This window comes from Sturnira hondurensis, unplaced genomic scaffold (genome assembly GCF_014824575.4).
Source record: "Sturnira hondurensis isolate 20B ecotype Veracruz unplaced genomic scaffold, ASM1482457v3 Scaffold0008640, whole genome shotgun sequence".
Taxonomy (NCBI): Eukaryota; Metazoa; Chordata; class Mammalia; order Chiroptera; family Phyllostomidae; genus Sturnira; species Sturnira hondurensis.
Genome location: NW_028081271.1, coordinates 22,500,708 through 22,514,568, shown reverse-complemented (window position 1 = coordinate 22,514,568; position 13,861 = coordinate 22,500,708). Strand labels below are relative to the sequence as shown.

Below are 13,861 nucleotides of genomic sequence, written 5' to 3'. Positions count from 1 at the left end.
ATGCGGCTTCCTCTTAGAAGTGCAAGCCCAGGTGAACACAAACTCCTATCCCCTTTTCACCTTAACACAGTGAGACTGGCTGACATTTTCAGAGGTGACTTTCATTGGAAAACTAGAGGAGAATGAGGTGTAGATGATTCAAGAAAATGCAGAATACAAACTATCAGATTTCTGATATTCTGGCTCCTGTCCTGAGAATCTTGGTAAAAGCATCAGAGGATACTGTTGAGCCCAAGTGAGAGCTCCTGAGAAGCTGATGTGCTCACTGCCTCCCTCCGCTCTGCACCCCGGGGGCTGTGTGCAATTTCCTTCAGGCGGGACGGCTCTGCCAGGCACGTTGTCCTCTCAGAGCCAAGGCGAAAGTCCTGACAAAAACTGAAACAAACTGTTTCCAGGTCCAAACTTCTAAGAGTTGCCAGTCTTCTCCTTCTCTTTGAGCTACACCTGGGTCAGGGCGGGCTGGATGAACGCCTGATACCATGGTAAAGGCTCCTTGTAGTATAACTTTTATAGTTTACAAACGACTGCTCTATGCATTATCTGAACTGATCCTTCCAACTTTGGGGAGTCAAACAATCTTTCTGGCCATTAAATACAAGGGGTGACCCTGCCAAAAACAGGAATCATCTTCTGGAGGGCGGGCCCCTTCAGAGTGTTCTAGGAACCCATCTGTATCAATACATCAGCTGGCATTATTGTGAGAGACTGCGTTTGGCTTCAGTGAATTTTTCTGGAAGACTCTTATTGCATTTGCCCATTTCATGATCTGTGATTTATGAGTGTATCTGCTCACACTGCACTGAGTTACTGTTCAGCAGTTTTTGACCAAAAATGCCATGAACCCAATGCTGTACCCCCCATTCACCTGATCTTGCCCCAAGTAACTTTTTTTTTGTTTCCCAGATGAAAAAACCCTCAAAGGGTAACATTTTGCCAATGTGGAAGACGGGAAACAAAAAACGGCAGGAACACTAAAAGGCATCAAAGTTGACAAGTTCAATAACTATTCTGAGCAGTGGAAAAACATCTCGATAGGAGTACTGCATCAAATGGAGAGTGCTCTAAAGGCGACTGAAGTTTAAACATGCAAGAATAATACACAATTTTTATAAACAAATCCTGGGGCTTTCTGGGTCCCCCACCTTGTAGATATGGAAACTAAGGCTCAGAGGGATGATGATCTGTCCTTGCTCATTTCTGGGACATGCAGAGATGACTCACTCTGGGGTGAGTGTGCACGTCTACAGGAGAACAGTCCCATGAGCTTACATAATAACCACACAATTCCAACACGAATGTGGAAACTCCAGTTCAGGCCCATGTGTGTGTTGGGGACGGTGTGTGCACCCTGCCTGGCTGGTACTCACAGGTCATCCAGTGTCCCGCCCTGCTTCCGACCCATCGGGCTTCTCTGCAAATCCACGATGTCCGTCTGCAGTGCCATCATCCGTTCCACCAGATGTTTCACTTCATTCTCCTGGTGGAAGAGCTATGCTAATGTCAACTGACGTAAGAGGAGCATTCTGAGATGCAGGGTTTTGGGGGGGAACCCTCCAGGCTCATTGCAGACCCTCAGCTGACTGGCTAGGAGGAGTGTGGGCTTTGGAGTCAGAAAAAGCTAGGTTGGGACCTCGGGTCTACCACTCTCTGTGTGACCCTTGGGCAAGTTGCTTAACCCTTGATGTGCAGTTTCCCACCATAAAATAGGCTTCTAATGGGGCCAGCCTGGGGGTCAGTTAAGTAGGTGAGGCATCCAAACGCTGCCTGGCACATAGAAGATGCCCAATGTTCACTCCTGTCTCTTCTCTTAATTTGTCTCTCCAATGCTGTCCCATGTGGGGTCCTGGATTCCTTCATTTCACAGATTATGAATGTGAATGCCACGCTGGGTGGAGCACTCACCTATCTCTATGGTTAACTAGGGTGTTGCTAAATATACACTCACCGTTAAGCATGCATTTAGTACTGATTTTCAGAAGCAAACACTAAAACACAGAGGCGAAGGTCCTTGCCCAAGTTCACAGGAGAAAATGGTGGAAAAGCCCAAGAAAACACCCTCAGAGCCCGAGGCCTTCCATCTGTGTGAGGTGCCTAAGTTAACGCCTCTCTGCCTTCCTCATTCACATTTTCCAGTGGCACTTGAGTCACACTGTCCTCGGATTCTCTGCCTAGACCTTTCCTCCCCCGTGGATTTAGTGTCCTAGCAAAATTAGACGAAAACCTTTGACGAGATGGCGTATTGATCCTCCATCTGAGGCCCTTCCTAACAGGAAGAGGTCCAGGCTTCCCCCCAAGGACACTTCACACTTTGCTCCTCATTCAAATCTGGACCAGCTCTGTCCACCTGGGTAATTCCCAGACCTGCCACAATGCAGCCCCTTTTACTCTCCCAGCCTCTTTCCAGCAAGTTCTAGTTAAAGTCAAAGAGCACGGCGAAGAAAGCTTGAGTTCTCCCATACGAGATGGGCCTAGTGTTGAAGAGAAAGTGGAAAACGGTAGAAAAAAGCCTCATCCTCTTCAGTAAGGGTAAAATCCTAAAATGAGTGTCCTACCCGCCCACAGAGCTCCACGGCCTGTTCCATTTCCCTCCAGGCCAGCAGCAGTTTATCTGATGCTGGAAAAAAAAATGTAGGGGGAAAAAATGAAAAACGAAACAACGACACCACAAAACCAAAACAGAAACAAGCAACTCAATTATAAGGGGATAAAAGAAACCTCGGGAACAGAAAATAAGAATGAAATGGTCCCTCCAAACTCATTGAAAAGAGTACACTCACTGATCCCAAACTCAGTTTGCTCACTATACTTCTCCAGGTCAATCTGGATGCTGGTCTTAAAGAAATCCAACTTGGCCTTGAGCTGCTGAGACATGGAGGCCATGGAATTCTTCATCTTGGAGAGGCAGCTGTTATTCCGCAGGAGATTCATCCTGTGGGGACCACAAGAAACAGAGCCTTGGGGCGTCTTTGGGATCCAAATACCATTCCCTGTACAATACTAACAAAACTGCCTCGAATGCCAAGGCAGATCCCTGCTCTAATTACTCTAAGAGCAGCCAGTTCCAATCATAAAGACAACTTCCTCACCCTCGGCAGTGCATGAGGTCCTGCACCAAAGTGGGCATCAGGCAGAGGACTACACAAAGGGCCCATGACCCCACCAGTCAGAACCCGGGGAGAAGGCAGCCAGTCTTCAGCGTGGCAGCAGAGGAGGGATGCTGACCCAGACTACAATGAGCTCCCTGACGTTCCAAATTCCGCCCCCAGTTCAGTCAGCCCGGTCCTCAGTTCACTCCTGCTCCATGTGCCGACACCACTCAGCCTGCCAGGTCCGAAAGGGCCTCCCTCCCTCAGCTCTGCTGGCTACTTCCTGCCCACCCAAACCAGTGTCTCCCTCTTGTCTCTCCCAACCGTTGCTTCTGGGCCCTTGCCTCCACCACCACCCTGTGGCCAAAGCCACCGAGCAATTTTGAATGCGCCCAAAACCGCCTGGCACAATACATGGCAGCTCGCTGTCCCTGCTGCAGCCGGTTACAGTCCTCCTTCAGGGTTTGGATGCTGTGCCAAACCTGGCCCCACACTTTCCGCAGCTGGAAGAAAGACAGGTTCCTCTTGGGCTCTTGAACTGGAATAGAGACATATATAATTGTTAGAGAATACCGCCCCACGATTAACCACATCCTGCCTTGCGACATCACTGGCTTTTACAATTTTAAAAGTTACATAACTACTATGCTATTATATAACTCTTTGGGGTGCTATGCCTCGTTACTGCCTCGTACACGTTTTTGTGCCAATGTGCCTGAAAGCATACACCAGTGAACAAACGGCTACTGCTTTGATCTGAAGAAACACTTTGAGAATCACGAGGAGACAGTCATATATACACAGGCTCATATACAGGGTCCGGCAGAAGTAACACCTGCTTGAGTGTGGTTGGTGGGGTAATAATGTGGGTGTAATGATTTATAGTTTTAATTTGACCATTCCATTTAATTTGACCATTTCCATGTCACATGGTGTGCTTGAGTGTGATACTGTTGTGCTACAGAATTACATGCTCATGATTTTGTAATAAAAAAGGAGTATTATCTGTGTTGAACCCTGTATCTTTTTATTTTTTTAAAGATTTTACTTATTTACTTTTGGAGAGAGGGGAAGGGAGGGAGAAAGAGAAGGAGAGAAACATTGATGTGCAGGAGATACATGGGATCAGTTGCCCCTCTCACACACCCACAGCCGGGGACCTGGCCCACAACCCAGACATGTGCCCTGACCAGGAATCAAACTGGTGACTTTTCAGTTCACAGGCTCAACCCACTGAGCCACACCAGGCAGGGCGGCTCATATATTTCTAATAGAAACTTTATGCTCACATTCAAATTTAAGGCCATATGAAGCTTTCTAAAAATGCAGCTTCAATCAGCAGTACTGGAAGATGACTAAATAAGCAACAAGCCTGGAGATCTCTAAGCCTTTGGACCTCTGATGTGTTTATTCTGTGTGTGGGGGTGAGTGTGTGTGAGAACAGGACTGGGAGATGCGTTAAAATGCCCATCTAACTATCAATAATGTAATGATACAGAGGCAGTTAAAAAAATAGGCAGCTCTATACGCACCAAAAGGGGAAAAAAATCTCCAAAATATATTAAGTGATAAAGACAGGTACAGAACAATATACGTGACATGCTACCATTTGTTTGGGGGAAAAGAAGAAATGAATATATATAACTTATAAATGCACAGGTGGAATACCCCTGGAAAAGATACCCAAGAATTTGACAGCAGCAGTTTCTCTGGAAGAGGCTGGGAAACTGGGGAGAGAGGATGGCTTATTTTTCACTGTATATCCTCTTGCACCTTTTGATTTTTTTGTATCATATGCATGTATTAATTATTAAAATATAAACTCAAAAATAAATAAAATGGCCATCTGCTTCAAGTTCAGTGGCTTGCAGACAGCAGTCTCCATCCCCCGTTTCAAGTTCTAGCCAGGAGGTTGGAACTGACTCCTTGCTGGCTGGGCTACCCCTGGCATGGCCCTAGAAAAGAAGGCTGCCCCGAGGAGAGGGTGAGCTGCCCTCCATGGTAGGCACCCATCCCCTGGCCCATGTCTCTCTCTCCTACCATGTTCCGAGCACTGTACATGATTATTTTAAAAAAGAAAGGACGTTCTTACGGATACAGCTGACACTTTCGGGCTGGGGCCGTGGAGAGATCTGAGTCTCATAGGTGACTTTACTGTTGTCAAAGAGAAAGACGAGGTCCATGTCCAGTGTGCGGCCCTCATTCAGCTGCAAAGCGACACGAACAAAATAAGATCCTGTGGCCCTAACTCCTCCTTTGTCTATGTAATAACGAGGAGACTTTGGAGTGTTTCACTCTGTTTACCAACCACATCATCTTCAGCCACCAAGTACTAGGCATTTGCTTTGCCTCTACTTCCTTTTCCTGGTCCTTATTTATCCCAATATACACCTTATTTACAACTTATCACATTCTATTTTAGTCTATGATTGTCTTTTGGGTGCAACTTAGACATTTTCTATCTCCTTTCCTCTCCAAGAACTGTTTCTTACTTGCTAACTTCATCAGCTGGGGGGCGGGGCAGGGTGGAGGGCGGGGTGGAGGGCGGGGCAGGGACCATGTCTTTCATCGCTGTGGTTGTCAGGACAGTTCTGCACCCGAGGGGTGCATCATGAACAGTTTTGGTTGACTTGGAAGAATGAAGCATCACTTTGACGACAAAGGTGAAATAAAGGCACCCTAAATGGTCTGGAAAGTAACAAGTCAAGTGTGCAGTGACTGGTGTCTCCCATTAGGTCACACAGGGGACCTCCCATTCCCATTTTAAAAAACCAGGCAGGTATCTGTGTGATGAACAGAAATGATAAAGTAGAGCTAAAATCTGAACACGTGATTATTTTCCCCGCCAACAAAGCCAGGGAAAAACAGGGCGTTCTGCCAGAAGCCAGGGGCTCACCTTGCCGTCTGAAATACACTGAGTGGCAGGCTTGTCGGGGATCAACGCCAGGCCCGCTTCTTGCAGCAGCTCTTGGTCCTCCTCGGGGATTCCTGTGTCCTGCTGGATTCTGGCCTTTAAGCTCTGTAGACTCTCGTCCTCTGACACTGGATAGGTGTGAATGGTGCCTGTGACCATGTTCAAGATATGAACCAGCTGCAACACAACCCAGACGTTACTGGAAAATCCCAACTCTAAGAGATGCCCATCTCTTTGCCTGGACCCTCTGCTACTCCCAACACTTCCCAGCCACACAAAGGAAGGCTCCCTGGCTTGAGGATGGGAGCCCGAGTGCCATGGTATATATACTCTAGTCTTTAATATTCGTATTTGTGCCTAGCTACAAACTTACAGCCTATGTCCGTCAGCACAGGGGTTCTGTCCTTACTAATGCAGATACTCTCGGAGCAGCCAAAATTTCCCCACTGGTCAGACAGCTCATGACCTGTGTTTCAGTGAGTATTTCTTCCTCATGAGAACTGCCGTGTCCCACGGGACCTGACCTGTTGCCTCTGTGCTCACCTTTAGGTTTAAGATGTCATCCAGGGCCTTGAAGCAGCCGTTGGGCCCATATGTGGGATCAGTGCCCCTTTGTCGGGGGTGCCACATCAGCATCAGCTGTAGCCACTTCTCCAGTCGCTGTGCCAGGACGCTGAGAAGAGGAGCACAGTGTAGGAGGTGACACCTCTAACGTGAATTTCAGGTGGCCTTAACTTGTGAACTGAAAAGCACACACCTCACATGCATTTCACCATTATACACACAGGTGGCAGCCAATAAATGATCACTGAAAATCAATTAATATGAGAAAGAAAGGGAACATTTCCAACCAAATTAACTATTCAGGTGCTTATCACCTCTCCTGACCTGCTAAAACACCCCCTCAAATCAGGGATTTGTCAACAGATGGGTCAACAAGCTGGTCTCCAACTGCCCGCGTGGACCTCCAGATGATCTCCACGCACAATCTAGACCCCCTACTGCACATTCATTTTTTTTTTTAATCACTCCCCTCAAAGGCCTTTGGTGGGCTCATATGCCTTCCCTTGGCCCTGCAGGGCCCCCATGGCCTGCCTCCTATAGGGTTGCAGCTGGCCTCTTACCTACCGCCCCTCCAAGAAAGCCCTTTGGGAGGCTACCACAGCTAATGGCTGATTCCCTACACATGCCTTTGCTCCCCCCTCCCCCGTCTTTTCCCTTTTAACTTTCTCTTTAGCTCACTGTGCCCTGCACATCTTTCCAGATCCTTCCACAAAGTTGTAGCTCACCCAAAGTCATTCCACATTAGCTCTAATCTATACAATACGTCTCCCCACTCTCTAAATACTCGTGGTGATTATTATCCACGGTATTCATGGCTAACGTGACTGCCTTGTAGCTTTCTTTTGTACTATTACTCTTCATATTCTGGCTCTAAGATGAAAATGCAATGCTGTTCAAATCACAACGGTTAATTTGTTGGCCACGACACAGCACTAGTGGGCTACATGAGGAAAGCAGAGAAAAGAGTACAATTCCCTGCCCTTAAAAGAATTACAGTTGATTAGGAGAGCAACTCAATGCAAAACCAAATATAACACAAGATCAAGGCTACTGAGGGTAATAAGAGGTACAGACAAATTGTTATGGGAATTTAGAAAAGATAATTTCTAGATGGGACAAGGAATGGGAATCCATTCCAAGCTTAAGACTGAGGTGGATTATGCCTAGTTCTTACTCATAGAATGATAGCCATACAGCCTATCTAAAAGCCAGCAAGTGTCACCTCAGGCACCTATTTCAAAAAGAGGAAAAAATTTGTTCAAGAAAAATGCCTCTGTGCCTTACCTGTTAAGATTATTGGGGTAGGGTAAAGAGCTTGAAAATTTCACGGCTCCATTCAAGTCTTCAAACACCACGATGTCCATCTCACTCTTCTGCCGGACTTTGGAATGCCTGCAGACACGCGTTCTTGTTCATGACAGCCCTGCAGTCACTTCGTGGCCGAGAGCCATTTTACATTCGTAACATGTCACTTTACAACTGTATGGGGTACACCCAGGTCACTATTCCATCTTTTAAGATAACGGCCAGTGCGTGTGTAGCCTGGTAGGAAGGCTGCTTGGAGAGTTTAAGAATGGTCAGGGTCGCCTGCCTGCCCAGAGTCATTCACTTCATCCTTCTGAACCACGATTACTGCACATTTCACACGTACAGGAAATATGCACAACACAGGCACTTCCCTCTAAACGTGTATGGCTAAATACTATTTCTAGGGGTAAGTGAACGTTTACATTTCCTAACTTAGAGAACTTATTGATGCATCTGAAATGGTATTTAAAGGAAAGAAATTTTAAATCTAACTGGTTTAAAATCTTCTTGGTGAAAAGGACAGTAATCCAAATTAGGCCTCACAAATAACCAAGTACTTTGACACTGAACAAGCACTTCCTTTACCATGGTAACCCCATGGGGTAGACATTGTTTTCAGTCCCCCATCGTTGGTGAGGAAATAGAAATCAGGTGATTTGCCCAAGGTCATACAACTAGAGAGCAGAAGAACTGGGGACTCAAATCCAGTGTCTGGTGTTCTTTCCACTCTATTTGAATGGCTGAAGGTTTCCTTTCCAAAAACACTAGAAAACTCAAATAAAAATTATCTGAACACATCTCATTGGTAAGGGGTGAACTGGCCCATCTGGGGCACATGGGAAACCTAGAAGAGCGGGCGGATGGCAGAGGCCGGGGGGTCACAGCTCTGGCTGAAACTGACCGCTGCACGTCAGGTGCACCAAGACTTTGTCATTACATTCAAGTGGGATGATCCCCTAACAGAAAACTTAATCTGTCAATGGAGAACTATAAAAATAAAAGGACATAATAAATAAAATGCTTATTGCTTAGGTCCTAAAATGTATTGCAAATTAGGTTTATAATCCTATGATAAAGCTGAAATTACATTTGTCCTAAAACTACTATCCACCTGCCATCTGAGATGAAAGTGAAATTTTAGAAGCGTTATCGGAGGCATTACAGAGCAGGTAAGACGGGCACTTCTCACACACTAGGCCACTACACAGCTCCTTACTGGGCATCAGAGAAATCCATTTGAAAGTGGTCACCTGGCCTTCCAGCCTGGATGAGGAGAGTTCCAGGAAGCTGATTCTGCAGACAACAGACTATGAAGATGTCAAGCCTTTAGGAATGTATTTTTCAAAGAGCACTTGTTCTTCCAGTTCTAATGAATTTTAACTCACTTTGTTATAAATCATAGAAAAGGTCAACATTTGAACTGAAGAAATGCAGGAGTTGCTTTATTATTTAAAAACACTACAGCTGTACAGATAAAGTTTTCTTAATAATAATTACAGATAAAGTGTAACTATAAATTAGCTAATTCCTCAATATTCAGAACCTATGCAGATCAACAAGCATTGCTTGTTTTAAAATAGGCCACCACAGGAGGGCATTCTTTGCCATTTCACCAGACTCTTAGAGAAGAGCAGGGACTTCTGGCCTCCCGTATCTTTGCACTTCCCACACCCGGTGCATAAAGGCTGGAGGAACTGGGCTACCACTGCGGAACATCACTCTCTGGAACAGATTTCAAAGGCTCCATCTTATTCTCATAAATAAATATTATCATGATGTAAATACCTGCTTTGGAAAAGTGAACTGATTTTACTACTTCCAGAAAGGTAGAAAAATGATAACAGCCAGTGCTGGCAATGGCATGGCGAAAGGGACAGCTTTGTGTGTCCCTGGAAGAAATGGTACTAACACAGCCTTTCTGTTAAGCACTTTGTTAATACACATCAAAAACCTTTGAAAACGTGCACTGTCTTTGATCTGTTGTTTCCTTTTCTAGGAATTTACCCAAGAGAAAAGTGACTGTGGCTATATGAGGATTTCCCTACCAGGGTGTTATTCTTGGTGTTATTTTACAAAGTAAAAATTGTAAACCACCCATGTTTCCAACGATGGGGGATGAGTTAAATGAGCTATAGCATGGCTACTCCGTAGAATAGCAGCAGATGTTATAAGTAATACGGGACAACATGAAGCATTTTCAATAATAAGTTTGCAAAGCAGGTTCTATGCAAGTACGTGATTCACTCGTGTTTTGGGGGGAGTCTAACACACACTGAAGAGCCTGGAGACACACAAGTGTTCGCAGTGGTTGTGTCTGAGGAGGGAAGGAAATGCTCACAGTGCTAAAATGCCTTAGAAGCACGTACAGGGCAGAGCTCATACTGCGCTACCTTTGATGTGAGAGAGAGGGAGGAGCACATGCACTAGCAAACAGACAAATGTACGCCGCACTGTTCGTGTAAGCACAAAACCAGGTGACTGAGAAACTAGTGTGAGGTGATTGTCACTGCATACTCTCTCACACTTTTGGAAGTTTGAACCGTGGGAATTTATTGCTGCTCCAAAAAACTAAAAAATGAAAATTAAAAAAGAAATCTGAGCAGTAGCATTGTTTAAATTAGTGTGTGGCCTCTCAAGGAACAATTCTGAATGAAACCTAACTGATTAGGAGAATGTTAATTTTTAAATTATGCATGTCAGTAATGATGAACTTTTATAAATATATAATGGTCAACACATTTTTCAAATCAAAAGAGTTAGAGAATATAGAGTACGTTTTTAAAAATATTTTATTTATTTATTTTAGAAGGGAAGGGAAGGAGAGAAATATCAATATATGGTTGCCTCTCTTGAGTCCCCCGCCAGGGACTGGCCTGCAACCCAGGCATGTGCCCTGACTGGGAATCGAACTGCGATTGTGTGGTTCACAGGCCCGCGCTCAATCCACTGAGCTACACCAGCCAGGGCACATGCCTGGGTTGCAGGCCAGTCCCCGGCGGGGGACTCAAGAGAGGCAACCATACATTGATATTTCTCTCCTTCCCTTCCCCTCTAAAGATAAATAAATAAAATCTATAAAAAAAAACTTAATTGTATCCTTTGGTTTTTTACTAGAAAATCTTTCTTTGTAACTTACTTGGTTCACATTTTAAGCCACTTTCTTATACTTTTAATATAAAAAATTTATACTCAGATGTTGCAAAATTTGTCAACAGTAAATTTTCACCCAACTATTTCTCGTTTGCCTTGTGCACACGTCTTTTACCTGTTTACTCATACACAGAATTTCTATGGTGAGTGCACACATTTGCACAACAGTCTGTGAATGTGCTGACTTGTTGCTACTGAACGCAGGGCAAATGTCATTTATATCGTATCATATTTAAAGATGTTAATACTTAACAACTGCTCTACTTTCCTAGGTTTTCGGAGCTCAAACTGCCCATAGGCTGGACCCCAACAGGACTTCCTCTCTGGGTGACAGATCACAGATGTCTCAGGCTAAGCCTGGGAGCACCCAGGGAGATGGAAACAGGTAAAGCAACATGACAAAGACAGAGGGATACACTCCTTCAGTAGACCCTCCAGGGCCCTGTCCCAGGGCCGTGGTCTCTCACTCACCACTGCACAGGCTGCCAGTTGGGGAGGAAAGGCCGGAAGCCCGTGATGCACTCGAAAGCCAAGGTGCCAAAGCTCCAGTAGTCGACCGTCACTGTGTACTTTTGCTGCTCCAGCAGTTCTGGGGCCTGCAATGACGCAGGTGGAGACACAGCTGAGCCCCCGCGAGAACAGGCAACCAGCCCTTCTAATCATGCCCCACACTTTTCCCAGCTCCATCCAGAAGATACTGGCATGTCCACTCAGGGGTGAGGAGGTGACCATGTTTAGGTGGTGTTATCTAGACTTTTCTGTACCTCATTGACTCCTGATGCTGACTCAAGAACCCCTAAGGGTACTTTTAGGTAGATCAGCACACATCATATACCCTTCTCTTGGGCACTGTGTAGAGACGGGAAGACAGACTCCACACAACAGAAGAAGATGATACTGAGCTGTACACACCAAATGCATTATACACACATTCATGCTAACCAAATCTCCTAAACTGATGTGGTTTGTGATATGAGGTATGCAATGAAATGCAATAGTTACAATCAGGCAAGAAAAAAGCCAGAAGCATGACTGCTACCCAAGTAGAGAGAGCTGGGGTGACCAAGGAAAGCTTCGAAGCACAGGTGGGACCACACCCAGGCTTGGAAGAAGGCTCCCCGAACATGAGTGTCTGAGAGGCAACATTCCAGAAAGGACCATTCCAAGCAAAGCCATGGAGACAGGACTGTGCACGGTCTGGCTGGAGATGTGACACTATGGAAGGGCCAAGGAGTCCAAATCAAGGGGAAAAATGGGGGGATGGTCAAGTCAATCTCTGTGTCTGGTTATGGGCAGAAGTTTGGCTCCTGCAAGTGCACAATTTCACTGAGCATCCTGGTCAGAGCACGGGGTCCCCTTCCACTGAACTGCTGCAGAGTCGATGAGGATCCCAGGGGACACTCAGCAGGACCTCCGTAACTGTGTTATATGGACATAGGTGCCTGAATCCTAGCGCCCCATGAGTCACCACCCTGAAACCTCTACCCCCTAGAAAGGGTGATAAACTGATGGAACCCATACCCTAGTTGGTGGGATCAGTAGGAAGTATAAATGCACTCAGAAAGACTTCAAAGACTTTTTTTTAATTTATGAATTAATTGGGATATTTAAGCTCATCGAATCTAGTGGCTTTCAACCCTTTTTAAAAATTTTTGTCTTTCAAACTTCAAGCTCCTTTATTCAGTCAACATTCTAGTGGGTGTCATCCATAAGCAATCTACTGTGTTACCCAGTCTTGCTGTGTTTCTTGCAGGCATGGCTTAAGTTGTTTCTACGTCCTCACTGCTGCTATCAGCTCTGAACTGCGATCACAGTGTCCCCTTACTACTCGCCCATAATTTTACTCTTGTTCAGTGACATTCATTTTCCCCACCCGATCAAGAGTGAGCTTTTCAAAAGGTGAACCTGATCCCTCTCTAACTTAAAACCCTTTGATGTCTCTCCAGAGGTTTTAGGAGAAAGTCTAAAATCTTGAACCCAGCCCAAAAGGCCCTGAATCATCTGTCTTCTACGTCTCTCTCCAGTTTCAACTCAAGATACTCTCTTCCTTCTTCTCTAGGTCCCAGCCACACTTTCTGGTCTCCCAATGTCCTATCCCCTTGCCCAGGATTTCCTCTTCCTCCTCCCACCTCCAGCCCCTTTTCACCTACTCATCCTTCAGGTCCCACACTAGGCTAGGTCTTCCTAATATATATACTTAACATCCTCTGTACTTTTCCTTTGCAGCATTTATCATAACTAATTTCTTAGTTATCGGTGTAAATTTTAGGGTAATGCCTACTTTCTTGCTAAATTCTAAGCTCCTAAGGGTCAGGGAACTGCTTGTCTTCTTTCCCAGTGCCTCGCCAGCTCCTAGCACAGTGCCTCGCCAGCTCCTAGCACAGTGCCTGGCACAGAGGCTACCCTGGATCACTACTTCTTGAATGAATGAATGACTCAAATAGAACCACAATAGTCCGACCAAATACTGTAGAGAAAGGGTGGGAGCTCAGAACTCTCAGCTCCTTCTCAATGGCCCCTGAGATACCTCATGGAAACTGTGGCCTCCACAGAGCAGTATGAATGCAATTTAAATTCTTTATTTTCAGACAAATCCCTGAAGCACAGAGGTTACTGCATCTGTATGAGGACACAGCAGCAGAGCCCTTCTGACATCAGAGACAATGACCATAATCCTTCTACCGGGCCTCTGCTGGCAAAGTGCTGACTTGACCAGCACTATGGCTCTGACCTCCTACGACAGTTCCATCTAGGAAACATCCAAAGAGCTGGCGAGACTTAGGTGCTGGAAGGAAGGATAGAGGAGCCCCACACACATGGCCACCGGAGAGAAACTGAT

General features: G+C 45.7%; 1 protein-coding gene across 5 annotated transcripts in view; it reads right to left on the bottom strand.

The window, feature by feature from the left end:
* The window catches only part of IKBKB (inhibitor of nuclear factor kappa B kinase subunit beta), a 52,889-nt gene that overhangs the window by 9,618 nt on the left and 29,410 nt on the right, over positions 1 to 13,861 (bottom strand). For 4 of the 5 annotated variants that reach the window (XM_037055465.1, XM_037055464.1, XM_037055468.1 and 1 more), the window contains 9 exons: positions 11,494 to 11,618; positions 7,849 to 7,956; positions 6,544 to 6,673; positions 5,983 to 6,177; positions 5,179 to 5,293; positions 3,501 to 3,624; positions 2,778 to 2,929; positions 2,553 to 2,614; positions 1,368 to 1,477 (listed from right to left, as the gene is read on the bottom strand). In XM_037055465.1, the coding sequence (XP_036911360.1) occupies positions 1,368 to 1,477; positions 2,553 to 2,614; positions 2,778 to 2,929; positions 3,501 to 3,624; positions 5,179 to 5,293; positions 5,983 to 6,177; positions 6,544 to 6,673; positions 7,849 to 7,956; positions 11,494 to 11,618 (1,121 nt within the window). The remainder of the gene's footprint in view (positions 1 to 1,367; positions 1,478 to 2,552; positions 2,615 to 2,777; positions 2,930 to 3,500; positions 3,625 to 5,178; positions 5,294 to 5,982; positions 6,178 to 6,543; positions 6,674 to 7,848; positions 7,957 to 11,493; positions 11,619 to 13,861) is intronic. The other variant, XM_037055467.1, reaches the window with a different exon arrangement.